At 55.5% G+C, this 25,859-nt stretch overlaps 1 protein-coding gene across 1 annotated transcript in view; it reads left to right on the top strand.

Moving 5' to 3' along the window:
- The first annotated feature begins 538 nt into the window (after positions 1–538).
- The window catches only part of WSCD1 (WSC domain containing 1), a 41,170-nt gene continuing 15,849 nt past the window's right edge, over positions 539–25,859 (top strand). Inside the window, exons 1-5 of the mRNA XM_082604358.1 lie at positions 539–699; positions 9,839–10,542; positions 16,892–17,006; positions 17,342–17,526; positions 21,743–21,864. Of these exons, the coding sequence (XP_082460484.1) occupies positions 10,116–10,542; positions 16,892–17,006; positions 17,342–17,526; positions 21,743–21,864 (849 nt within the window). The 5' untranslated portion in view covers positions 539–699; positions 9,839–10,115. The remainder of the gene's footprint in view (positions 700–9,838; positions 10,543–16,891; positions 17,007–17,341; positions 17,527–21,742; positions 21,865–25,859) is intronic.

Consider the following 25,859-nt stretch of genomic DNA (forward strand, 5'->3'; position numbering starts at 1 on the left):
AGCAGTGATTCAGTGTGTTTGAATTAGTGTGCGTGTGTCCCGGAGGGTTTGAGCGAGTGTGGCGGCGTGCTCCCCTGTGTGACAGTGCCCTGTGTGCTTGTGTAGACGCGTGTTGGTGTGAGCGCCAATGCATTCGCCCGGTGGGTGTGTGTATTTTACGGAAAGCGAGGCTCTGTGTGTGTGTGTGTGTGTGTGTGTGTGAGTGAGTGTCAGCGTCTCTGCTCCCCCGCAGCGCGAGTGGCAGCGCCAGGTGGGCTGGTCCCCAGGACCTGGGCTGGGGGTGGGCGCCGCCCCGCCCCGCCAACAGCGACCCCTCCCACGGGCGGCAGTAGGACGGCCGCCTCTAGGACCCGGCGGCGGCCGGCCGCTGTCCCCGGGCCGCGCGAGTGAGCATGTGCAGAGCCGGGCGCCCGCTCGCCCGCCGCCCGCCGCCCGCCGCCCGCCGCCCGCCGCCCGCCGCCCGCAGCCCGCTCGGTGCCCGCTTGCTCCTCAGCCGCGGCTCAGCTCGGACGTCCGCAGCCCAGGGAGCCAGGTGGCGGCGCCCTGTGCCCGGGACGCGTCGGGCCGCTCCTCGCCGCGGGCCGCCCGGGGGCGTGCGGGCGCCTAGGCTCCGGGCACTGCGGGGTTGCGGGCTCGGCGCCCCAGGGAGGCGGGCGCGTGGCCGCCGGAGCGGCCGCCCCAGCTGGCCGCGATCGCGGGGTGAGTGCGATCTCCGGGTGCCCCAGCCGGGACCCCCGCGCGGGCTGCGGGCAGGGTTCCCCCAGCCGCGGGCCAACAAGTTTGTGTAGACGCGGCCGGGAGCGCGGCGGGGCTGCACCTGCTCCGGCTCCGGGGCGCGCTGGCGGGGGGCGCCTCTCGCGGGGCCACGGCGGCTTCGCCCGGGAGTGTGTGCGCGTCGAGCCGGGCTTGGGGGGCCGCTTCGGCACGAGCGGGATGGGGCGGGGGTGCGCAAAGCAGTTTCCCAAGCCGCGTCCGCCTCCTGGAATCCTCAGAGACCCTCCGTTTCCCCGGAGGGAGCCGTGGATCCGGGGAGGGGGCGAGGACAGGCTTTGGGGTGCGCACTGCCTCTTCTAAGAGGAGACGTTTACCAGTGGCAGCTCCCTCTCGTTCCGCCACCACGCCAGGCTTCCGGTCAGCGGAGGGTTTTCTGTGTCTCTTGGTGAACTTGAGGCACACGGGCAAAGGCGAAACGCACGTATTTCGTCCAGAAAATTACTCCAAGTAGAGCTCTGCATTTTCCTAAGAGTAGACGGAAACTCACGACTGGAGGCTACTAATTGCGTTTTTCGTTTCTCATGGGAAGCCTTCAGGGGGGTCTTCTGCCTCAGGGTAACCAACCTCCCGGGTGTCTGTTTTCCCGAGCATCTGTGCCCACGGATGATGCCTGCTCGGTGCTGGCTCGCCCGTGGGGAGGCGGGGGCGGAGAGGGAGACCTCTGACCCTTCTCTGAGCAGTGGGAGGGCTGGTTGTAAGGGTTCCAGCCCCCCAACCCCCCGTCCTGCCCTGGGATCCCGCTGCTGCCCACGCTCGCCTGCTCCCCACCTGCTCCCAGGATGGACAGACTCGGAACTCCTCTCTACTTTTCTAACAGCGTTAGACGCTACCCTCCCTCTTGCCGCTGGAAGGGCATGCTTCAGTTTATGGAGCACTCGGGTTATCCCATGTTGGGACGCCGTGGTTGGGATCAGGAGCTGGGGGGGCCTTTTCTTTTTCTCCTCTGAATAGCCTAGGTTATCGGGCACAGAGAGTGAGGGCTCGTGGCGAGTGGCATACAGGAGGCAGAAAGCTGGCCGGCTCCGCTCTGCCTGCAGCCGCCCCTGCCTGCTGGTTGCAAGGTCTGGAGAGAGGGCAGCGGGGAGGTTTCCCTCAAGTATTCCCCTCACCGCCCCCAGCCCCACGCCATACCCTTAGCTCTGGCCTCACCAGTCCCTTGGAGAAGATGCCCCGGTGGGCCATCAGAGCCCAGCAGTTCCATGGGGAGGAGCGGCCGTGTTCATCTCTGATGCACACTCGCTGAAGGAAGTGTGGCAGGCAGCTGGGCTGGTGCGCTGAGCCCGGCAGCCTCATCTTCCCCCAGGAGAAGCCCCCTGGCCCTCACCTACAGCTGCATCCCCCTGTCTTCAGCAGGACCATTGCCACAGCTCCTCTGGAAGAATGCCTTATTTTGGGGGGAGGGGATCCCTTATTCAGTGGGCGTTGAAGCCCTGTGGGGCACTGTCCTGTGGCCTACAGCATGTCTGGCTAGGAGTGAAGAGACGCTAGGATTAGGCAGAAGGCCAGACCCCTGCCCCTTGCCTCCTGTCTGCCTAACCAGGCAGAAGTGGATATTGTGGGCCACCAGTTGGTCGCCTGCTAAAGCCTGAGCCTCTGAGCACTGGGCAGTGAGTTGCAGAGCTGCTTCCCTGTAGAGTCTGCCTGAACAGGCAACCCAGAGCCTCTAGACCAGAACTGAACCATGTCTGAGCAGCGCCTCTCAGGAGGGCATGTTTCTCTTTGTAGACACGCCCAGCTTGCGATCCTTTTTGGCCTTAGTGAGACCAGTGCCCTGGACTCTCCCTCCGGAGCTACACTGAGGCCAGGGCAAAGCTCGGTGTTTAGACCTTGGGGGTCTTTATCCATAGGATGTGAGTGATGATCAGACCCACCAGCAGGGGCAGAACTGAGTTGGAGGCAAGCCCTGCTCATCTGAGGAGTGAGTGCTTGAACGTGGCTTTGGACTACCTTCTCCCTGGGCCTCTTTTCACACTGCGGCTTTTAATCTCTCTTCCTCGTGGTTTTAATAAACAGCATGTTGACGTATCACCTGGAAAGTTGTTGGAAGGGTGGCACTTTTGGAGAACGTATTTAGGGAGGAACCCTATCTCCCAATGCGGACGTGAGAGTAGTTGGAAGAATGGAGTGAATTCATTGTGTACATCATAAAACACTGTGTGCCTCTGGTAGCTGTTAAGGCTTTCCTCCTCCACTTTGATTCTCTTTTTCTTGCTCCTGGAAACTCATGAGGGGGCCAGGAGGGTGCTGAGGACAGGAAGGCCCAAGGTGTCTTGGCCTCCCCCACCGCCGGCATAAGTCCCCCATCCCAGTGACCTGAGGCACGGCGGGCACAGAGCCAGAGAAGGGCGAGGTTCACTTTGGCTGGGTACTCCACCCACTTGCCCAGATTTATCCAAATCACTCAGTGGGGTTTGGACAAACCTCGAGAGGTTGCCACTCAGTGGGAGAAACATACGAACACATGAACAAAATCGGGTTCTACTAAAGAGGTGGCCCAGAGATAGCCTAAAAGTGTCTGTGATTGGCTCTTGCAAGAGTGGGTTGGGCTCCAGATCAACCAACTAAAAAGGCGAAATGCCTTTTAGTGCATTTGGTGGTATTCTGTCTTTCTTTGCAGCCCTGGCCCCTAGAGGGGTGCCTGGAGGCATCTCCATCCCTGGAGTTGTACAGATGAAGACCATGTGATATGGTAGATGATGCCACAGACCTGGAATCCGAAAACTTGAGTTCAGTCTAGCAATAGCTATTTGTCTTTGGTCAAGTTAATTTGCCCTCTGTCTTCCTCAAATTCTGCATCTCCACGATGGAGATGATAATGATTTGACTTCATGAGTTTATGGGAAAATCAGTCATCCATTTGATGATCTGTTGATTCATTCAGCACACTTGAGAGTGTGTGAAAGTACCTTGCAATCTCTAATATGGTTCATAAAGATTTATTCTTATTTATATGAACCCCAGCACTTTGGTTTGCTGGAGGATTCCCCCCTCCCCCCACCTCCTTTGCATTGAATGGAGTTTCAGCCTTACTCTTATGTTTTTTACCTTTTTAGCAATATTTCTTATTTTGGACTTTTTAAGTTCTGAAGTTCAGAAGATCAAAAGATTTGCCTCCTCAAAGGCAGGAACCCCACCCTATTCCCATTTCCCAGACCTTGTCCCACCCCAGGGCCCAGCAGATCTATATTTAGTGGGCCCTTTGCTCTCTTTCTGAATCTCCAAGACCCAGAGGCGTGGGACCCTGGGATGAGGGCAGCATGGCCCTCAAGCCTTGGAGGGTGTCCAGTGGGCACAGGTGATTGGGGTCTGCCCTGTGCCCCACGCAGAGGTGGACAGAGGCACTGCCTGTGTCTATGAGGGGCTCATAGGCTGGGAGGAGAAGTGGGCAGCGTAGCCGGGACTCAAGGCAGGACACGTCGCCCAGAGCATCCAGCCCCGCCGTCGAGCGCTGGGGAGTGGCTCTGCTCTGGGGATCAGGAAAGCTTCTTGGAGGGGGTGGCATTAGAGCTGAGCCTTGGTAGCCACAAAGCCTTTCAGAGCCACAAGATGGGGCCCACGTTGGAATCCCTGGCCGATGGAAGAGTATGTGTAAGGAGGCATGAAGCATTGCACGCTGGCCAGTGGGGCGTCGAGTTCTGGAAGGAATACTGAAGGGAAGTTGCTGGGAGACTGAACCAGGAAGGGCCACTGAATGCCAGGCTGAGGCGCTTGAACTTGGTCGTCTGAGCCCTGGGGAGCCATTGCAGGCTATAGCATTGCTAGTTCTTGGAGCTAGAAAGATCTCTTTGTTAGGATGCTGGGAGGGGACAGCGTCTCGGAGAGGGGACGGGGTCCAGATGACAGGCACTGAGCCTGAGCAGGGCAGAGGCAGGGGTTGAGGGTGGGAAGAGGCAGGGGAGGGCTAATTCAGAGCACTGAGCCCAGCTGGAGGCTCCCCGGTGTGGCTTTGCTGAGGTCCTGAGGCTGAGACACCCGCCTGCCCCGACCCCAGCTGCTGGCCATGCAGGCTGGGGCTCCGAACTGCTAGACCACGAATGCCCATCTCCTCGTCTGGGGAGCAACATGTCGGTCCCTGTTCCTTGAGCTTAGGGCTCTCACCCTGCTAAGAGCGCACCGCTCTGGATCCCCAGAGGGTTGCAGCCCTCACTGCAGTGGCTGCAGTGGCCGACATGCTTCTGGGGCAGCTGGAGTTGTTCTCCCCTCACCTGCCCGTCCTCTCTGGCAGGGGGGGTGAGGGGTGATAGAGTCACATGACTGAACCCCAGTGGCCACTGGTCAGGCCCAGGCCGTCTCTGACCTCTTTCTTCAGCCCCCAGGCCCGAGGTCTGCCTTCTCTCCTCTCCCGGCTGTCGCCACCCCTCTCCTGTTCAGTCCCTTAGAAACCCCAGCCTGATGCCATCTGCCCAACCCTCGCCCCTTCAGGCTGAGCCACAGCTGCCACCTGGGGCCCAGATAACAACAAAGTGACAGCCAAGGGCTCAAGTTGTCTAAATCCCCACCTGAGACCCCAGAAGCCCCTCTGTCCCAATATTCTCCTCTCATTCCTGGGAAGAAACTGAGGGGCTCCCTCCCCTGGGCCCTGGTCTCCTCTGGGGTGGCACTTGGGCCTCTGGCAGGCCACCAGGCAGGACAGCTGGCATCCACCTTTGTCCAGCCTGAGGCTCAGTGCCTCCCTGGTGCCTCCCCCCTCCCGACAAGGCCAGAACCTCAGGTAGGGGTGGGCCCCCTGCCCCCCCATCGTCCCCCTGAAGCACTTTGCATGATTCCCAGACAGGCGGTGTCACATGGGAAGCATGCCTTGGGGAAAAATGGTCCAGACCTGCAGAGGAGGGGAGGGGCCCAGGAGGCTGTGACGCTGACCACATGGCAGCATCTGGGAGGTCTGATAGGGGTGGGGCGAGGGGGCGTGACACCGTGTGAGACACCATGTCTGGGAGCTTCATCCTGGCATGTCTTCAAAAAGGTGGTGATGGAGGCACACTAAACCCCTTTCAGGAATCAATCTTGCCTCGTGTGAAGCTGGTGTGGGGAGAGAGGCGAGAAGCTTAGTGGGCATGGGGTGGGCTCTGGGAGCAGGGAGCCAGGTCTGAATTCTGGTCCTGGTTTGTCTGGCCTTGGCCAAGGTGCTTCACCTAGCTGAGCTTTAGAGACCTGGGCTCTCAGATGGGGGTGATCAGGGCATCTGCTTCAGCGGGAGATGGGAAGTAAATGACATGGTGCAGGTGAAATACACAACCCAGTCTAGCCGGATTATTCAGTGCTGCGTTTCATAAATGGTGGCATTGAAAAAGCAAGCAATTGCTAACAGCTGTCTTAGCATGGGGGCAGCTTCAAGTAAGACTGGGATAGTGCGCCCTCCCCAGGGAGTTGGAGGCTGAGAGGAGGTGTGGGTGGCTGATCCCCCCACAGCTCAGCTGCTGCAGGCCTCTCCTCCAGCGTCTCCATGTTTGCCTCTTTTGCACTTGTAAGCTGAAGGCTGTAGGTAACAGAAGGTTTACTCCCTGATTCGATCCCAGGACAATGCCTATTTACCCCCATTTAACAGATGAGGAGCCTGAGGCTCTGCCCTGTGCGGTGACTTGCTCAAGGTGGATTTGCTGTAATGGCGGGCCTCCTGGCTTTGGAGTACAGCAGGCACAGCTGATGGGCAGTGGCTACATACGCGCCCCAGGCGCTGGCTGCTTCTGCTGTGCAGCTGCCTTGTGGCTTGGCTGTGAGCCCTCGTGCAGATGCTGCACGTGCCCAACCCCTCACCCCCACCCCCACCCCAGGCCTCTTTCAGATTCAGTCATTCAACAAACATTTTTACGGGCACTGCCCTGCCGGATGTGTGCTAGGATCTGGGGATGTGGCGAGAAGATGAGATCGGGTGTCATCTGTGCCCTGGGGGAGAGGTGAGTGTGGCAGAGAGTGGGGGACGACTGACAAATGTAATATCAGTGGGAAGTGGGGTGGAAGTCTGGGCAGGGGGACAGATTCCTGATGTGGCAGGTGTTCTGGGCTGGGAATCGGCTTCGCGATGTTAGAAGTTCAGAGTGGCAGCCTGCCCTATAGGAGGCCAGGGTCGTTGAGCGCTGACGTGACAGTAGCTGCCCCCTGCCCCCACGTCCAGTGCCCACCTCCCCAGACCGGGGGAGGCCCCTCTGGGAAGGGGTGGCTCTAGAGAGGACTTGGTTGGGGGGGGTGCTTGGGGAACCCAGGTGTGATCAGCCCTGACAGTGCCGCATCCCACTGTGCCCTTTGTAGTGTGCTCCCAGAGCCTGTATACAAATGCGTATGGAATCCTGGCCGGGTCTTGGCTTCAAAATTCTGAACTGCTGATCCATTGCCCACCTTTTGGCTCCATCTCATCAGAACCTTTCTTCCCACAGCAGGCATCCTCTCTCCCCTTATATTTTAGTTTTATAGGATTTTTCACTGGTAGAATCCCAGTGTTGTAACCAGAAGCCTTTTGCAAGCAGATCCGGAAACCTCTCTTCCTAGAATGACACAGGAAGGATAACATATAAAGCTCAGGCACCCTTATTAATTTCCATGTATCTGTAAGACCTGAACTGGTGAAGCTGTGTCCTTTGTGCTCATGTATTACTCCATCTCCCGTGTTTCCAGCGAGGCTCCCACAGCTCTGAATAACTGGAATTTGAGATTTCATTGCCCTGACCCCCACAGGAGGAGGTTTCTGATACCATGATTCGCCTATTAATGTATCTTCTCATTCATTTTAAAAAAAATGTATTCAGAAACAGAGATGGCTGAGCATCTATGCCACTGGGGCTCATGCTGGGGGCCAGGGTTACTAAAATGCACAGGGCATGACCTCTAGCCTTGAGTCAGTCACAGCCCTGCAAGGATGATTGACAAGTACAGGGACAATTAAAATCATCTCGGGGTGGTGAATGCTGGGATGGGGGTCAGCAAGGGCTGTGAGAAGACAGAGAAATCTACACCAGTGGGTGAGTGGTGGTCAGGGAGAGCTTCTCGGAGGAAGTGGCACCTGGGCTGATTCTCGGAAGATACACAAGGATTCACCAGGCAAAGAGGGAGAAAAGGACATCAAATGCATTGTGTACAAATGCACCAGGGCAGATGTGCTGTGTGGTCACTCTGCTGGACTCTGTGTGTGTGTGTGTATGTGTGTGTGTGCACGCACACGTCGTGGGGAAGCAGAAGGAAAGGGCCTGGCGAGAGGTGAGCTGGTTGGGCTGGATCAGGAAGGGGGCCTCGTATGTCATGCTAAGGAGCTTGGAGTTTATCCCAAAGCCATGGGGAGCTACTGAAAAGGGTTTTAAGCAGGGGAGTGCCATGATCAGATTTGTGTGTTAGTAGGATCACCCTGGCAGCCTTGCAGAGGATGGATTGGAGGGGCCAAAGCTAGAGGCAGGGAGATCAGTCAGGATTTCTTGGCATTTTCTCTGCGGTTCTACAAATCTGACAAGGCTGGCTGGGGTGGGCCTGGCACACACCAGCTTAGAGAGAAAATAAAAGCTCTGGAGACCCGTCTGGAAGGGCTCCCAGACTCAGGGTTTAATTCCACCTTCATTTGCTGATTCCCTAGCCTGCCACCCCTGCCCCATCCTAAAGGACCCACCAGACCCCCATATTCCCAGATCCTGCCCTCCCCAGAAGCCTCAGAACCTGGCAGCTCTCAGCATTGAATCAGAAAGGGTCATGCTGGTCTGGGCCCCTCCCGGGACCCTGGAGTGCCAGGCCACTAGAGCCCAAACATTATCTTTCCTCTCACACCCAGCCGCCGTCCGTAGGGCACAGAGCAGCCATTGAGGGGCCGTGGGGCCCTGGCCGGGGTACCGGGCCCTGTTACAGGCAGCGGCTTAGTCACGCCCCTAGGAGTCTTTCTCCCCGGGACAAGCCTGTCCTTGTGTTAAGGGCTGTCCTCACCCAGCAGCCCGGCTCACAGCAGCTGCGGGACCCTCTGCGAACTCGTGACAGTGAACTTCAGAGGCACCGCCAAAGGAAACCAAAGCCCAGCGTGAGAGCTGAGTCCTGGAGAACAGAGGGGCACCTGGGAAGGCTGCTCTGAGAGCCCGCCCCCCTTCACCTCACTAGGCGCCCAGCCCCGTTGGCAGGTGCATGGCCTGGGGCACTCTCCTGCTCTGGCCTCCTGCCTTCAGGAAGCCTGGAAAGACTACGCAAGCCCGCTCTCTCCCCGTGTGCCCTCTCCTGTGTTAAAACCGACCCACGTCTGCAGAAGCATTTCCAAAAGACAGTTTGCAGCCCCAAGGCACCCGGGGAGTCAGCACGCATGTGTTGAGCACCTGCTGTATACTCACGCCTTGGGCTGGGTGCACACGTAGGTGGTGGGGTCTCATAATAGGCTGGGCCACGTGTCAGTTCAGAGTCCAGGCTCTGAATACAGACTGTTCCAAACCTTGGCCCCTCTGCTCACCAGCTGTGTGACTTTGGGAAAGTTACGTTGCCTTCTTTTGCCCCAGTTTCCTCATCTGTAAAATGCGGATAGTACTGTACGGTATCTACCTCGCTGGGTTGGTGTGAGGATTAAATGAGATGACACATAAAGCGTTTAGCTCAGTGCCTGGCATGAAGTAAGGATTCAGTGCAAAGACACTGCTGTGGGTCTTTTTGGTTTTTTTTTTTCTTTTTTTTGATGGGAGTGGAAGGTGTTTCTTTCTTTCTTTTTTTCTCCCCCAGACTCCCCTCCCAGCCAGGCTGCCACATAACATTGAGCAGAGTTCTCTGTGCTGTACAGTAGACCTTTGTTGGTTATCCTTTTAAACACACCTCGGCTGCTGTTTTTCCTCCTTACCACTATCGTTATTGGATCTTCCTGCCGCTCCGGGATAGAGTGTTAGCCCCCTTTTACAGATGAGGAAGCTGAGGCCCAGTGAGGTGAAGTAACCCACCTGATGTCACACAATAATGCAGTGGCGGAGCTGGGACTGGAACCCAGCTCTCTTGTCATGTAATCTTGCAACACGGCTGTTCCCTTTGGTAAACAGAGCCCAGGAGTGCAGGGTGCCTGACCCTGGGGCAGTGGGAGAAGTGGACCCTCCTATTGCATCTAAGTGCCCTTTCTCTTCTTTTCCAGATTTATAAGCTGGAGATGAGGGTCGCTAGAGCCCAGGGATGGCAAAGTTTGTGACACTTGGGCAGAAGCTGCAGCTGCAGGGTCCAGGCCGGAGTTAAGTGATGGGGCCATTTGAGCACCTGCGGAAAACCAGGCAGGAGGAACAGTAACCCCAGGAGAGCACAGGCTGCTGCTGCCGGGATGCAGGGATGACGCCTCCGCAGGCCCCAGCCTCCCTCCCGCCTGGGTGCTAGGAGCCGTCCCTGGGCTCCAGCCGGGAGCCCTGCCGCCCAGGGGCATGGCCAAACCTTTTTTCCGACTCCAGAAGTTTCTCCGCCGGACGCAGTTCCTGCTCTTCTTCCTCACAGCCGCCTACCTGATGACCGGCAGCCTGCTGCTGCTGCAGCGGGCCCGAGTGGGCCTCCCGCCAGGCCCCCGGGCCCCCAGCCCCCTGCAGGCCCTGCCCGTGGCTGCCGTGGCGCTGGGCGTGGGCCTGCTGGACAGCAGAGCCCTGCACGACACCCGGGTCAGTCCAGAGCTGCTGCTCGGCGTGGACGTGCTGCGGGGCCCCCTGGCCCGGCCCCGGCCCGGCCCCCGCTGGCTCCGCAGCCGCAACTCAGAGCTGCGCCAGCTGCGGCGCCGCTGGTTCCACCACTTCAAGGGGGACCCCCAGGGGCTGCCCGCCCTGGGCCCCGAGGCCCCCAGGCCAGCCGCCAGCAGCCAAGGTAGGTGCTCAGCCCTGGGTCTCCTTGCCTATATGGGAGCTACTCCCAGGGGCCCAATTCGGGGGCACAGGACTGGTGTCCCCTGTCCCTGGCGGCAGCCCAAGAAGTAGGCGCCGAGAGTCCATGGCCTTCCCACACCGCCCCTTCCCCCGGCTCCGAGGCAGACAGGAGGGGCCTGGGAGGGGAAGCCCTTTGGAGTTTTGCTCGCTCCCCAGCTGGGCTCGCACGTGGCTGGAGGTTGAGATGTGCGAGTATCTTGGAGCTGAGACAGACCTTGGCTTGAATCCTGGCTCAGCCCCAAGTTGATTGGGTGACCACGTCTCTTACTTTCTCTGGGTTCCTTGGAAATGGAGGTTGGGATACCTGCCCCAGGGTTATGGTGAGGATAAAATGTGACACTATAGAGCAGCGGTTTGCGAAGCAGAGTCCCAGACCAGCAGCCTCAGCATCACCTGGGAGCTTGTTGCAAGTGCAGATTCTCAGACTTACCAAGTCCCAAACTCTGGGGCGGGGTCCGGCACGGTCTCCAGGTGGTCCTCATGCACGCAAAAGCTGAGGACCACTGGGCTAGGCGTCCTGATGTATTCACTGGCACTCAGGAACTGACAGCTATTATTATTTAAACTCCCCCAAGGTCATTCTCTTAGTTTGGGTTCCCCGGAAGCAAACCCTGAAACCAGGATTCAAATGGACTTGGTTAATTTGGGACGTGATCCCAGGAACACTGGTAGGGGAGTGGGCAGTGAGGCAGGCAAGAGAAGGCAGGGAGGTCAAGGGTACGTTATGGAGCAAGTGGGGGCTTGGAGCGAGGGTAGAACATGCATCTTAGGGTGCAGCCTGGAGGCAGCAAGGCCGCGGGGACACAGGCGGGGCACTCATCAGACTGCCAGAGTCATGCAGCTGGGACTCCATCATGGGGTCAGCCTGGTTCCAGGTCGGGACTCTTTACACCAAGTTATCCAGACTATGCAGGGCCCAGTGAACTGTGCCTGTGTGAAGTGAGCACCCACGGAGTGTCACAGCTGTTGTTGGGTGGTGACTGACCTCAGTCAGTGTCCCAGCATCCCTGTCACCACCCCATTTGGTCCTGTACCACAAATCACAGGAGAACTGCTATCCTGAGTATAAGAAGTGTAGCTGGAGCTTAGAGTCCTCAGTGGCAGGATATAGAAGATGAGGCAAGAGCCTGAGGAGGATGAGTCTGGTGGCCCAGTACAGTGAAGACTGGAGGACTCTGCCTTCTACAAGAAAGAAACTTCCATGGAATGAAGTTTCATCTGAAATCCTCTAGGTCATAGCCCTTGTGTGGGCTTCCTCAGCAAGGCTTCATGTAAGAATGAGGGAGAATTGAGGAACTGGTTCTGTAGCTCATTTCATATAGATACAATTTCTGTAAACTCTCCCCAACACATCTAGAAGCTGGGTCTCTCTGCAGGCTACACCAGTGTAACTCATTTAGACTAAAGTGTAAGTGACTAAACAAAGTTGCCATGGATTTCTTGGAAAGAAGGCATGGAAAGAGCACAAGTTTTGAAAACACCTGTTTTCAAATACCTCTTGGTATTGCCAGTTATTGGCTCTATGACCTTGGGCAAGTTAGCCATGATTCCTCTTTTTATTTCTCTCAATCCACACTTACTGAGGACCCACGTATGAGTCTCCATGTGTGCTATTCACTGTGCACTTGAGGAGTTCAGTCTGGTGGTGGAATCAGCTATGCACCCAAATGATTACCCCACAGTGTGACTGAGGCATCATAGAGGCACATGCAAAGGGCTTGGGGCTCATTAGACAGAAGTGACAAGTTCTTTGTAACCTGGCTTCAGGGTGACTGGGCAGCAGAGGGGAGGACTCAGGGTGACCTGGTTATAGCCCTGTGTATAGAATACATATATCCAGGAGAACCAGTGGGTACCCCTTAAGTTATCATTTAGAGAGGCGATGGAAGAGGCTGCAGTGAACGCTGAGGAGATCATGGTGAGATGTAAACAGGACCGATTGTCACCCATTATACACCACCCGTTTCTGCCCTGAGCCCCTGAGTGCCCTCCACACTCTGATGCTCTGGCTGACCCTCCCTGGTGACCCCCAAACCTAGCAAGTGAAGGGTTGATGCCTGGTACAGCGGGAACAGTGAGGTTCCGGGTGTTGAATGGTGATAATTCTGACAGGTTGGTGCCCCGCCCCAATAGGTTATTCAGTATTTTGAATATCCCCCAGGATTGGAGGAAGAATTCGCCCTCTGGGAGAGGCCGTGGTATCCTGGCTGGAGGTCTTCAGAGAAAGTGGGGAGAGGTGGGCACTGGCCTGAGGACCCTCTGGGAGCCCCCTTCCCTTCCTGGGGCTCTGTGGGCCCCGCACAGCCAGGCGGGCCTCCCTGGTGGAGAGTAGCTCGCAGGCCAGCCCTCGGGACAGCTGCTGGGGTTGCAGACAAAGAGAGCGTCTCTTTGCGGCCCGGGCAGCCTGCCATCCCCCTGTAAGGGGATCCGGCAGGCAAGCCTTGGAAGCTGCAGGAGGCCCCATCAATCACTGAGCATTTCATTATACCTTGGACAACATCCATAATGGAATAAAATGTCAGTAAGTTTACTAGGGGAAAAATAGTAACTTCTTCATAGCCAGTTTGTTTTTTATTGATAGTAATTTGCAAAGACATTGCAATATCTCCAAAGCCATCGTTAATAGCCTCATGGCATGTCCATTTTGATGTGCAAATGAGCAGATGCCGAGTCACAGACAATAATATATCGCCTCCGTTTCAGCCGAAAGTAATAAATCCGTCTCAGAATGTGTCCCAGTGCATCCCTGGGAAGTCCTTTCTTTTTGCACATTCTCTCTTTCTAACTCTGTCAGGGAGTTAGAAAAGCCATTCATTATTTTTCCAGGAGAAAGGGCTCCCCTCCTCCTCACAAGCAGAGGGGGAGGCGCCTGCGTCTCAGGCCTTTGCTACAAACTGAGATGGGACCAGTGGGGCGTGGGCGTCCCCTCCAGACCGGTCAGTTCCACCCGATGGCCAGCTGGTAGCTGGTTAGCCTCTTCTTGTTTTTGAAGAACCCAAGCCTGACTGCTCAAAACCATTTCTTTCTCTCTTATTAATGTCTTCCGCTAATATTTACGGAGCCGGGACTTCCCTGGTGGCACAGTGGTTAAGAATTCGCCTGCCAATACAGGGGACACAGGTTCGAGCCCTGGTCCGGGAAGATCCCACATGCCGCAGAGCAACTATGCCCGTGCGCCACAACTACTGAAGCCCACATGCTTAGAGCCTGTGCTCTGCAGCAAGAGAAGCCACCACAATAAGAAGCCCGTGCACCGCAATGAAGAGTAGCCCCCGCTCACCTCAACTAGAGAAAGCCCGCGCACAGCAACAAAGACCCAACACAGCCAAAAATAAATATATTAAAAAAAAATTTACGGAGCCATTGTCACACTCGGCCCCCAGGTTAGAGTGTAGGATCGGAATAATTATAGCTGTTACTTATCTGAGCATCTGTGATGTGCCTAGGTGTACATCTGTTATTTAATCTTTGATTTAATCTTTGATTAAATAACATCTTATGACGTCAGTGGTGCTACCACCATTTTAATGACGAAGGCTTTTGCATCTCAGGGAAGTAAAGTCATGTAAAAATATTTATTGTTAAAAATGACGTATAAACAATAAAAACAGTCACCACTGAGCCCGTACTACATGCCACGCCTGCATTAGATACTTTCTGTGTTATCTCGTGGAATTCTCACAACCACCCCATGAATTCCATGAGACCATATCCCCGTTTTACAGATGGGGAAGTGGAGGCTCAGGAAGGGGAAGCTGCACATGCCAGGTCACGCAGTCAGATAGTAGTGGAACCTGGATTTGAATCTAAGGCAGCCCATTCGCTAAGGCTGTTTCCCCACTCTCCCCGCAAAATGTGTATGTGCCGGTCTCAGCCTTCAGGGATCTTGAGCCCAGGCACCTTTAGAACCTTCTGGTTAATTTCCCATCAACGGTGATAAATGTTTAGCAACCCCTGAGCTTGTTTTGGATGTTTACTTGAAAGCTATAATAGAATTTCTTCTTTGCTGAGCAACACCCATCAGAAATTTCTTAAATACTAGTTTTTTTTTTGTTTTTACTAAGTAGGCAGGCTAAGGAGAGCGATTGATTCTCACTGACCTGGGTGAAGGCTTTCTGGTCTTGGTAGTCCTGAGATTTATATAAAGAGAGAGAAGCTTGTGGGGACTGGGTGTCTGGGGTCCCGAGTAGAGGAGTGGAGCCTGTGTCCATGGACAGACACTGGGTGTGGCCACGTGTGTGCTGCTGGGCATCCGTGATGAAGGTGACCTCAAGAGGCTCATAGCCTGGAAGGGGGAGAGACCCTTTGGCAGACATTGAGAAGGTGACTGTTGCTCTCTCCTCAGCCCCAGATCCTCTAACCTGAGGTCTCTGGGTCTTCAACCATTCCTGGCATGGCGGAGAGTCCCATCTTCCACCACCTTGGTCATCTTCCTCTTGCCTTGCCTTTCTTAACCTGGGGCCCTGGGAATCGCACATTGGTGCAGCCAATGGGACCAGCCCCTCCTTGCATCTGGGCTCTCTGCTCCCCCTCTCGCACCCTCACAGGATGTCAGTGTGGGTTTTAGGAGCTCTAACCCACTGTTGGCATCATGCCTGACCCTGCTTGGTGAGTCACCAGCTAAGGGGAAGGTGTGGTCCCTGCCCTCAATGAGCCTTAAGGCATGGTACAGAGACAGGATACGCAGGTGTACACGATTTTTAACAACAACCGTTAATGATAAGGATTTGGGTGACAGCAAGTTTTTCAGACACTCATTGTGACAAGTCAGAGAAAGGAGAGGCCATAGTGGGCTGGAGTGGTCAGGGCTGTAAGTTGTCAAGGACAGGTAGGAAGTAAAGTGTGGACATGCGGGAGGGAGCAGGGACATGTCCAAATGTGGCAAGAGAAATGAGCTTGGGTGGGGTGGTGGGTTGCATTTATGCATTTGAAAGTTGAGGAAACTGAGGCACAGAATGTTGAAGTGATTTAGTCAAGGTCAGAGATGGATTTAAGTGTGGTGTTCACACCCAGGAAAATCACTCCCTGATTTGGGCTCCAGGAATGAAGGCTGGCAGACCCACTCCTCCAAACCACTCAGCAGGTGGCCCTGAGCTTCTGCTTTGGGCCAGGTTCTTGGCAGCAGTGAGAGCCAGTCTTGCCTGAACAGGGAGCTCCTGGACTGGTGGATGAGATCGTTACTCCTCCCCGCACAGCCGTTTGGGAGCTGGCAGGCTGTTGGGAGGCCTTGGGCATGCTGCTTCCCAGAGACAGCCTAGTTTCCGGAGGCTGCAGCGTACCGCTCAGGCGCCACTTGAGACATCCTGCAACTGAGTGTAGACGTTCCCCTGGAGACAAGCAGCATCTTTATCACGGGTGCCTGATCCAGATCTCGGCACAGCTATTGTGGGTGTGCATTCACAGCTCGGACTATGTGATGGCGTGTTTGCAAACTCCCAATGCACAGTTCCTTTAACGCGCTGTGATGCGCATGACATTTACACACCTGACACGCCTGCTTAGTGCTCGAGTTCTCCAGGCTTTGCTGTGCATTTCTGGGAGGAAGCTCCCTCTCTTGAGGTGACAGGTCAGGGCTGTTTCTCATTGACATGTGCACGGTTGGGTCAACACTGTCACTGCTTTGTGGAGTCTTGTCCCCTAGTGTCCTTTGCAGGGATGTGCCAGAGATGCCCTCACTGGGGAGGCCTCAGCTGTCCCTTGGTCCTAATGATTCCCACACAGGACAGCTCTCTTACATGTTAACAGATGCTGCTTACACACCTGCAGTGATGGGGGCTTACTCCCTCCTGGGGTGGCAGATTTTCTTCTTGAAATAACTCTCCCTGTTTGCAAGATCTTTAGGTTAGCTAAGATCAGACTTTCCATAACTCATTTCTTCCCTCTGGGTCACGAGGAGGTGACAGAACCTGCCTATCGAGACATTTTTGGAGGCAGAGAGGCCTTTTCCAGCCTAGGAAGGGTAGGGATGGAGAGGAGAGGGGTCCAGGGGAAGAAATTAAACCAGCCAGACTCAGTGGGTGAGGGTCAGTGGAAGAAAGTTGTATTCTGGCTGATGCCAGGCTCCTGGAAGGGTGTCTGGAGGGACAGTGGGCCATTAACTACGAAAAGGGGGAGGAAGAGAACAATGTGGAAGTGTCCAGAGGCCCTTCAGGGAGGGTTGGACCACCGCCTCATCCCCTGAGCTTCTCTGAGAAGAGCCTTAGCCAGGAAGGGCAATGCCAAGGGTGGAGCCAGGTAATCTTCCCTCTCTCCGGGGCCTCTGAGTCTCTGCTGTTCTTCCCCGCCTGCAGGCACATACATGGGATGCTTCAGTGACGACGGCCAGGAGAGAACTCTGAAGGGGGCTGTGTTTTTTGACTTGAGAAAGATGACCGTCTCCCACTGCCAGAATGCGTGCGCTGAGCGGTAAGTGTGGGACCCTGACCATCAACTCCACTGGAAATAAGGTCCAGAAAGTGGAAGTGGTGTCCCTGAGGTGATGCATCGGCTTCCAGTTGGCTGTCATGGTGTAAGCAGAGCTCGACCGATCAGATCCCAGTTGTCCGCAACAAAGAAAGTTTACTGACGGGACGGCAGGGGGTTATGGAAAGAGCTCCGGGCTCAGTGTCAGGAGACCCGGGGTTCACTTCCTGCAATGCCAGGACTCAGCCTGGCCCCAGACCCAGCTTTCATTCCTGGAACCAGACCTCAGTGCCCTGGGCCAAGGTCGGGACTCACCCCAGGCCCCGCTCTGCCTGCAGGTCCTACGTCTATGCTGGCTTGGAGGCCGGGGCCGAATGCTACTGTGGAAACCGGCTCCCAGCAATGAGCATGGGGCCAGAGGAGTGTAACCATGAGTGCAAAGGGGAGAAGAGCTCCGTGTGCGGGGGTGTGGGCCGTCTCTCCGTGTACCGCGTGGAGCAGCTGCAGCCCGGCTCCAGGAAGCGTGAGTGTGCCAGTCTGTCCCTGAGCTCCGTCTGTCCCCTGCTCTGCCACCACCCCCGCATCTGCAGCCCCTCATCCAAACCACGTGGGACCGAACCCGTGCTCTGCCTTCCTCACCACCTTCCCCAGACAGGCTCGCGGCAGGGGTTTGGGGTTAGTCTAAGTTCGCTCGAGTTCATGACCGAGGCACATCTTTCCTTATCCTCTATGGGAGAGAGAAACTGATCAGGAGGCCCAGGGCCTAGGTCTAGGTGTGTCTCAGACATGCTGTGTGGCCTCAGGCAGTTTGCTTCCCATCTCTGGGTTCCAGTCTAGTTTGTAAAGTGCAGAGGCAGACTTTGATTTCTAGCAATGGGGCAGACCAGGTAGTCTGAATGTTTCCTAGCTATGAAACACCTAGAAATGCTGGGTAAAATTGTTTTAAATGCACAGCTGAACTAACAAGAAAGTAAGGAAATCCCTGGCTCCAGGAAAGAAGTGGGAACCAGGAATCACAGTGGTGAGATGAAGGTAATCAAGGATGCTGTGCAGCTCTGGGTCTCCGCCAGGGGACGTTGCTGATCTTGGTGATCACACGGCTTAGGTTTTCATGTCCACAGAGAACAGAAAAGGAGGCTTTGAGCCTCTCAGGGTAGGGAGTTGGATTGAAACTTCTGTATATAGTTGGATCCAATTTCACTGAAGTATAAATCATTGAAATTTTAGATTTAAAAAAAACACCAGAAATAGAAAAAACTTGTCTGTTTTGACCTGAGCTTTGGGTGAAAAAAAAAATTTCCTAAGAATTTATAACCTAAGAGTTTATAATTGCAGGCCTGCATTTGTATGAGTTTTGAGGTTCAGATTTCTGCTGTCTGCCTGGTCCTGAAAGCTCCAACATGAAATTTGGCTCTGGGCCATCTGGAGGTACCAACAGAGGCAAATGCAAAATTCTCTCTTGGGAGCTGTGCCACCAACCCAGGTGTAAAGAGTTCCTGTAGATAAATTCTCACTGAAGATGAGTTTACAATTCAAAATTATAGAACTCAGGAGGAAATTATCAACCACGAGGGAGAGTAAGCTGATGCATCAAACAGCAAGACTGAACCTCCCAGAATTTCACCTGAAAGTGCTATCAAACAGCGAGGACAACTGAGGGGGCCCAGCTAGATGTTTGTGAAACTCAGATTTGTCCTCATTGCAAGATGAGCTGCAGATCCACTTGATGTCATTATAAAAGGCCCTTTGATAAAATAATATGGCTGTGTACATTTGCACATTTGGGGAGCCATCCTCTTCCTGACTGGGAGGGGCCAGGCTGGGAAGAAGTCAGAGCGTGGGAGACCTCCCCCCACCACTGGCAAGTGTGAGACTGCAGATGATGGAGGCACAGCCCAGCATCCAGGAACATCAGCTCATGAACTCAGCCACCTCTGGCCATGGACCAGGGCTCCAGCAGAGCTGATGGATTAGTTCAAGAACTGGACAGAGCTCAGAGAAAGGTGTCAGGTCAGAAGCGAAGACTGCAGAGGGGTTTCTGGGAGAGCTTTCCTAGTGATGAAGGAGTTTGCTAAGCAGTCCAGAAGCCCAGCTCAGAGACGCATGGGTGAGCTTCAAAGCCAACACTGGCTACCATCTATGGGGTCAGAGTGATGGGGAGAGTGGCTCAGTGCTCAGACCCGTCCAGCTAGGCTATTCTGGTGCTTCCTATGTTCAGACAGGATTGTCTGGGAGCCAGGGCTCCAGATGGGGGGATGGGGACAGGGGTGGAGACCCTGACAATACACTCTACAGATTCACTAATGAGCCATTAATTCAACAGATACTCACTGACACCTACTCTGTGCCAGGCCCTGTCGTGGTTCAGCAGTTTGCCATGGTACATGGATGTATCAAGTCCTGCCCTGTCATCTGGGCATCCACATGGGCTTCCTGAGGACCAAACTGCTCCAGGAGGGCTTCTTGGACCTTTGATTTTCCTGGGTCCAAACAACATTAGCCCCCCTGACTCCTCAGCCCTGCCCACCAGGAGGATCAGGTCTGTATGTGGGCTCTGGGCTGCCCTGGCAGCTCGTCCTGCCTACTCAGCCACTGACTCTTAGAGATCAGTATTTGGCTCTAGGTTGCCCACTGGTTAAGGGTCAGATATTCCAGTCATTCAAGCCAGCCTCAGATCTCAAGTCGGCTAGACTTGTTGTCATAGTTAATGTTGAAACGGTTGAACAGCCACCCCTTCTGGCAGGCTGTGGAGCCTGCACGGCTGACCTTTGCCTGCCTGCTCCCTTCTCAAGGGCATGAACCGACAGGACCTCTGTCAAGAGGTGACCAGGTGACCGGCCATCTGAAATTTCAGCTTCTCACTGGCAAGGAGCTCTCACAGGAGTAAGACCCATGAAGGTGCCCCCCGGGTTGGGATCAGAGGGAGGTGCAGAGCAAGTCATCAGTGGCTCCATCCTGGAGGTACCCTCTGCCCGAAGTGCCCCTGGAGCTGTCACCTGAGGAGCAGGGGAGAAGGGTGTGGAATGGACTGCCCTGGGTGACAGCCTCTTCCCCGACAGTCCCAGCGGTGAAGTCTAGAGGCAGCTGATGCTTCTAGCCGCATCTTGTAGCACTGACCTGTTACAGCTTATGCCGCGCCCTCACCTGCCCTGTCGTGTCCAATTCCTTATGCTGTCAGCACATTTTGGGCACCTGCTGTGTGTCAGGGTCAGGGCTGGGTGTGGGGAGCATTGGGGTGACCCAGATGCAGCCTCCTCCCAGGCCACAGGGAGGTACTCACTGGGACACTGATCACCCCACTCGCCCTGCCTGTCTTGCTCACCCTCCCTTGCCATGTGGCCCGAAGCCTGTCTCTCTGGAGACTGTCCCACCCCAGTGCAGCTGACCGAGGACCACAGCCCAGTCCGTCTAGATATTTTGTCCTTTGGGGGCCCAGTCATGCTACCGGACAGGACGGAGTTCTGTGGGTCCTGCACAAGTCATCACCCCAGGCCCTTGCACCAAAATCCAGGGCAGGAAAGTGGCTCTGGGAGATGGGTGGGTGCATGTCATTCCTCAGAACAACTCTAGCTGCCAGGCATTACTTAGGTGAGAAAATGGAGAGTCTCTGAGTCCATGACACGCCCAGATGGCTGACTGAGTCCCTGGCGGTGCCGGGGCTCGATCCCAGGCCGTTAGGATGCTCCGCCTGGACTGTTTTCCCAGCACCAGGCTGCTTTCCTTCATCTGTGCCCTGAAAGGTCCGTGCCCTGATAGGTCCGTGCCCTGACGCCCAGACCACTGGTGCCATGGTCGATAGGATGGGCCTCCAGACCCAGAGTTTGGTCCTGCTTTGTAGTTTTGCATGGAGAGGGCCTCCCGCCATGGTGCCGGCTGGCTAGAGGGTTTCTACTCTCTCCAAGAGGTGTGGCAGGTGGAGAGAACCGGGAGAGATGCTGAGCCCCAGGAGATGTTGTGTTCAAAGGAGCATGGGATGAGAATCAGGACGCCATCCAGAGAAACTCTGAGGAGTCTGGAGGAAATAGGAACAGTTGGTGCCGGAACATTCCAGAAGGTTTGTCCCCACACCAAGGAAGCCAGCTAGGGAACTGAACTTCTCCACCAGAAGGTCTGTAGAACAACTTGGCAGCCTGTGTACCACGGGCTTGAGGAGTATTCCTAGAATTTGGCAGGAGTTCAAGATCAGAAAGAAAGCAAAGTAGTGGTGTGACTCGACGGCCCAGCAAGAGGGAGTGTGGCAGGATTTCAGGTTTCCAAATTGACTTTTCTTTTCGTGCGTGTGTGGGTAGGACAGAGTCTTCCAGAGTATCAATCTCTTGGGTCACCTGGTGCAGAATCTAGCACAGAATGGATGCACAGTCCCGATTTGTGGAAGGAAGGAAGGAAGGAAGGAAGGAAGGAAGGAAGGAAGGGAGAGAGGGAAGGAGGAGGAGAGGATGCACACTGTCCCCCGAGGGCTGGCAGGAGAAGCAAGACGTGAGTTCAGAAGCTTCAGCCAAATGGTCCCTTGTCGGTGACCCCGGCGACCAAGGCTAACGAAGGTTCTGGTGCCTGATTTCTCTCAGGAGCTTGGCTTGACCACAGCCTCTACGGGCAGTTTGCCCTCTCTGATTGGAAATCTGCCTTTCCCAAGTGTACTTCCACCTGTTTCGGCATCTGAAGCCACCATTTTCCTCTGTGACAGGCACTTAGAACGGTGGGCACCATTTCTCACCGGAACCCCATTTCCTTCCCTGCAGGAAGGACCGTCACGTACCGGGGCTGCTTCCGACTGCTGGAGAACATCACACACACCTTCCCCGACTCCCTGGTACAGGCCAACGTGACCGTGGAGACGTGTTCAGGATTTTGTTCCCAGAAAGTAAGAACAATTATGATCTCACAGCCCTGTCCTTTAACCATCCAGCCTGAGTGGTGGTCTCAGGGAGGGGCAGGCGCCCGTGCGGGGCTGCGGCTGTCCGTCCTCGGAGCCTGGGTGGGAGCCGAGGAGGGAGGTCCGGGAGGGCGGCGGGCGATGATGCAGCAGAGTCGCCGAGGATGCCAGCAGGAAGCCCGCTAACGAGGTGATCGGGGCTGGGTGGGGAATTGTCAGAGAAGGTTGTAAAGCTGAAAGAATCATGCCTTTCCCGACATGAGCTCTTGGCACACGTGTCAGATGTTAAATTGACTTGGTTTGGAAGCAGGAAGATGCTGGCTTGGGACTTGGGGAGTGCAGATTTTCTGTTATTTGCGCTGACAGCGTTGGGCCATGAATCTGACTTCGGGGGCTGTAGACACTCATGTACCTTTGGTTCAGCCTGGGCTGAGGACTGGAGTGTGGCTCTGTGCAGGGGCCAGGCTGGGCACCAAAGGCCACTGTCCTTGCATTGCGTGCCAGCTCCAGGGTGGGAAATGTTGATCAAGGCCACATGGGGCTTGCACAAAGCAGGACCGGGGACGGGGTGTGAAGCGAGGCTGGCGGGACCGGCGGGCCGCCCAAAGAGCTCTGAGAGCTGGGGCTGGAGACCCGTGGTCTCCAGATTGGGCTGGATGCTGTGGCCCTGGAAATAGCCCTGGGGGGCAGTAGGCTGGGATTTGGGGCTGCTCCGATGTGCTGGGGTTCAGTAGCCTCGATGGGACTGTGATACGTGGCAGTGTAACAGAGTAGGACTAGCAGAGAGGAGGGCCTTGGCAACAATGATGCTATTTATCAACAGAAGCTAACAGGTATTGATCATTTATTCCAGGTTCTGTTCCAACTTTACATGTGTTAACCCATGTAATCCTCTTGACAACCATAGGTGCTCCTATTTTTTTTTTTTTTTTTTTGCGGTACACGGGCCTCTCACTGCTGTGGCCTCTCCCGTTGTGGAGCACAGGCTCCAGACGCTCAGGCTCAGTGGCCATGGCTCACGGGCCCAGCCGCTCCGCGGCATGTGGGGTCTTCCCGGACCGGGGCATGAACCCGTGTCCTCTGCATCGACAGGTGGACTCTCAACCACTGCGCCACCAGGGAAGCCCCCATAGGTGCTCCTATTAACTGCATTTTGCAGGTGAGGAAACAAAGAGCTCGGGCATTCTGCCCAAGGTCACACAGCCAGGAAGGGAGAGATCCAGGATTTGAACTCCGCCTAGCTCCATAGCCTGCTGGTTGTTAGAAGGGTATAGGGCGTGGGCCTCAGCGAAAGCACATGTAGTTGGACACGAAGAAGCACTCCCTCCATGGGGCCCCGACCCACAGGGAGCTGCTGTGCTCTCAGCCCTGTTGAGATGCTTCCCTTGGAGGCGGGGGGAGACAAAGCCTTTTTCCTACTCGCTTCCCTCTTGCACAGTCGCGGCCTTTGAAGTGGCTCTCTGACATCTCCGGCATTTCCAAAGCCACTGCCAAGGATGTCTTAGGCATCGGGGCTCATGAGACACAATTCTGGGAGCCGAAAAGACTGTTGATTCACAGACATCTGGCCTGGGGACCCCTTCCTGCCCTCTCCCCCTGGTGGGAGCAGAACCAGTAGAGATGGCAGGGACACCTGCTCGCCCGGCGGGGAAGCACGCCGCCCGCTCTGGGCTTCCTTCACACCTGCCGTTCAGAGCGGCTCCCCGGAGGGCCGCCCACTGGAATCAGAGGAACTCAGCTGGTCTGGGCCTGCTGAAGGCCAGCCTCCCGGTCAGCAGACATAGAGGCATCTTCCTGTGTGCCGGGCGCTGGGTTGCAGCCTTCCCACTGGTGGGCGGCTCTGATCCTCTCAGCGCTCCGTGAGCGGGGATGGTCTGACCCCTGCTTGCTGCGGAGCCAGTGCAGGTTTGCAGGAGTGAGAGCCCTCACACGCAGGCACAGAGCGACGGGCTTTACATCCCACTCTCGACACCACGCCCCGTGCCTTTCACGCTGCTGCCCCTCGGTGTGACATCGGCGGGGGAAGGGGACAGGCGAGTTAGCCGGAGGAGACAGGAGACAGGAAACGGAACGAGAGGAAAGGGCGCGGCAGCGTCATGGCTGTGCCTCTCTGATGTTTTAAATGATTTTCAATAGAGAACGTGCTCACGTGGAACACAGTAAAAAGACACCAAAGGGGGTCGAGGGGAAAGTCTCATCCCTGTGTGTCGTCCACTCAGCATCCTTCCTTGGACACAGCTGACGACGGGCCTGACCTCGGCCAGCCACTCTCAGAGAGATTCTATGAATATTCAAGTGGTTGTTCCTTTACAGAGTCATGATGCCTTTACAAACCCCACAGATGGTAACGGGCCACACACACACTCTCTCTTAGAGACTGGTCCACATTGGCACAGAAAGCGCTTTCCCACTCTTTTATTCAATTACAGGGACGTCCTATAACTTATAACCTATAACTTAACCTATAACTTAACCTTAACCTTAACCTATAACTTATCTAACCAACGCCCGGCTGTTAAGCATTGAGGTTGTTTCCAGTCTTTTGCTTTTACAAACAAGGCTGCGATGACTATCCTTGTAGGTGGGTCGTTTTGTGTCGGTGGTGGACCTGCCAGATAAAATTCTTAGGAGGTGCCAGGTCAGAGGCTGGCTGGCCTTGTCCTGTGGGTAAACTTTGCCGTGCTGCCCTCGGCAAAGGTTGCGTTAATTTTACGCCCCACCGGCTCTGCATGAGAGGGAAGCAAGGCATCCTTGTGCCTTTTCTGTTGGAGAGGATGACTTCAAAGCAGCATTCCAGGTAGACGGCCCGGCATTCTGGGGATGCCTCCCCTGGGGCAGCCCACAAGGGCCCAGAGAATTCTGCCTTGTGGTTACAGACACAGAACTTGAAGATTTTAAACTCTTCAACTCCTGTTTCCAGCCATTCTTCATATTTACTGACAGAAATCCAGGTCGCTGCAATCTCACATTGCAACGTGTGCCAAAAGATACCTGAGGGTTGTTGATAGCTTATGCCGTTTTGCACCTTTGCATTTTGTACGTCTCCCCTCGAGATGCATTTCAAGGACAAGTTACTTGCTTGGCTCTGGGCAGTGATGCTGCGAATTGTTGAGGTCAGAACAAGGATGAAAGGGTGTCCAGGGTTCTCAGAAATGGCCTTTGCCCTACAGGCATCAGAATCTGTGCTGACAGCTTGGCTCATATCCTGGCCTCCCCTGTATTGTCAGATGGGGCAGGGATGGTGGCTGTTTCCTTGAGTCCCATTGTTTCGATCCACAGAATGTTGCAGCTGTGAGGATCAGAGTCACTATTTCCAGCTTTCAAGTTGAAAGGAGGTCTTGGCAGGACATACTTGTGGGACGGGGGCCAAACACATACACTGACACTTATGGGGGGGATGCCAGCTGCCCCATGAGATAGAGCTCACCCCTGAAGCAGGGCTAAGACAGGAACTGGGTGATTCTGACATACAGCAGAGGAAGGTCAGTGCCTGATGGGGATGAAGGAGGCTTGGAGGGAGGCTTCAGTAGGAGGCGGCAACTTTTTGGAAGGGTTAGAGCTGGAGGATGTGGGGTGGTATCAGCGGGCAGGGGAGGGGCATGAGGAGTGCATCATAAAACTAGGCAATGTCTGGGCAGGGGTGAGGTAGTGGGAAGGCAGCCAGCCTGCCCAGAGTGCAGGGCTCCACGGTGCCATGTGAAAGGTAGGACGGGGACAAACTGCAATAGGCCTTGGATGCCCGCCTCCAAGTCCAGATGTTTTTCGGTGGCTAAGAGGGAGCTACTGATGGTGTGGCAGGGAGGGGGCGGTGTGACTGGTGTGGGGCTTCATAGCTGTGGGTAGGATGCTCTGGGGTGAGGGGTGTTCTCGGTGGATCCCTCTGGGAGACAGCAGTCCTCAGGGCCACCCCCGGAGACGCCTTGGCAAAACTGTGACTGGAGTCCACCTGTGACCTGGCTCTGGAATTAGGAATTCCACGTAGG

Source organism: Mesoplodon mirus (assembly GCF_964341445.2).
Source record: "Mesoplodon mirus genome assembly, chromosome: 18".
Classification (NCBI taxonomy): Eukaryota; Metazoa; Chordata; class Mammalia; order Artiodactyla; family Ziphiidae; genus Mesoplodon; species Mesoplodon mirus.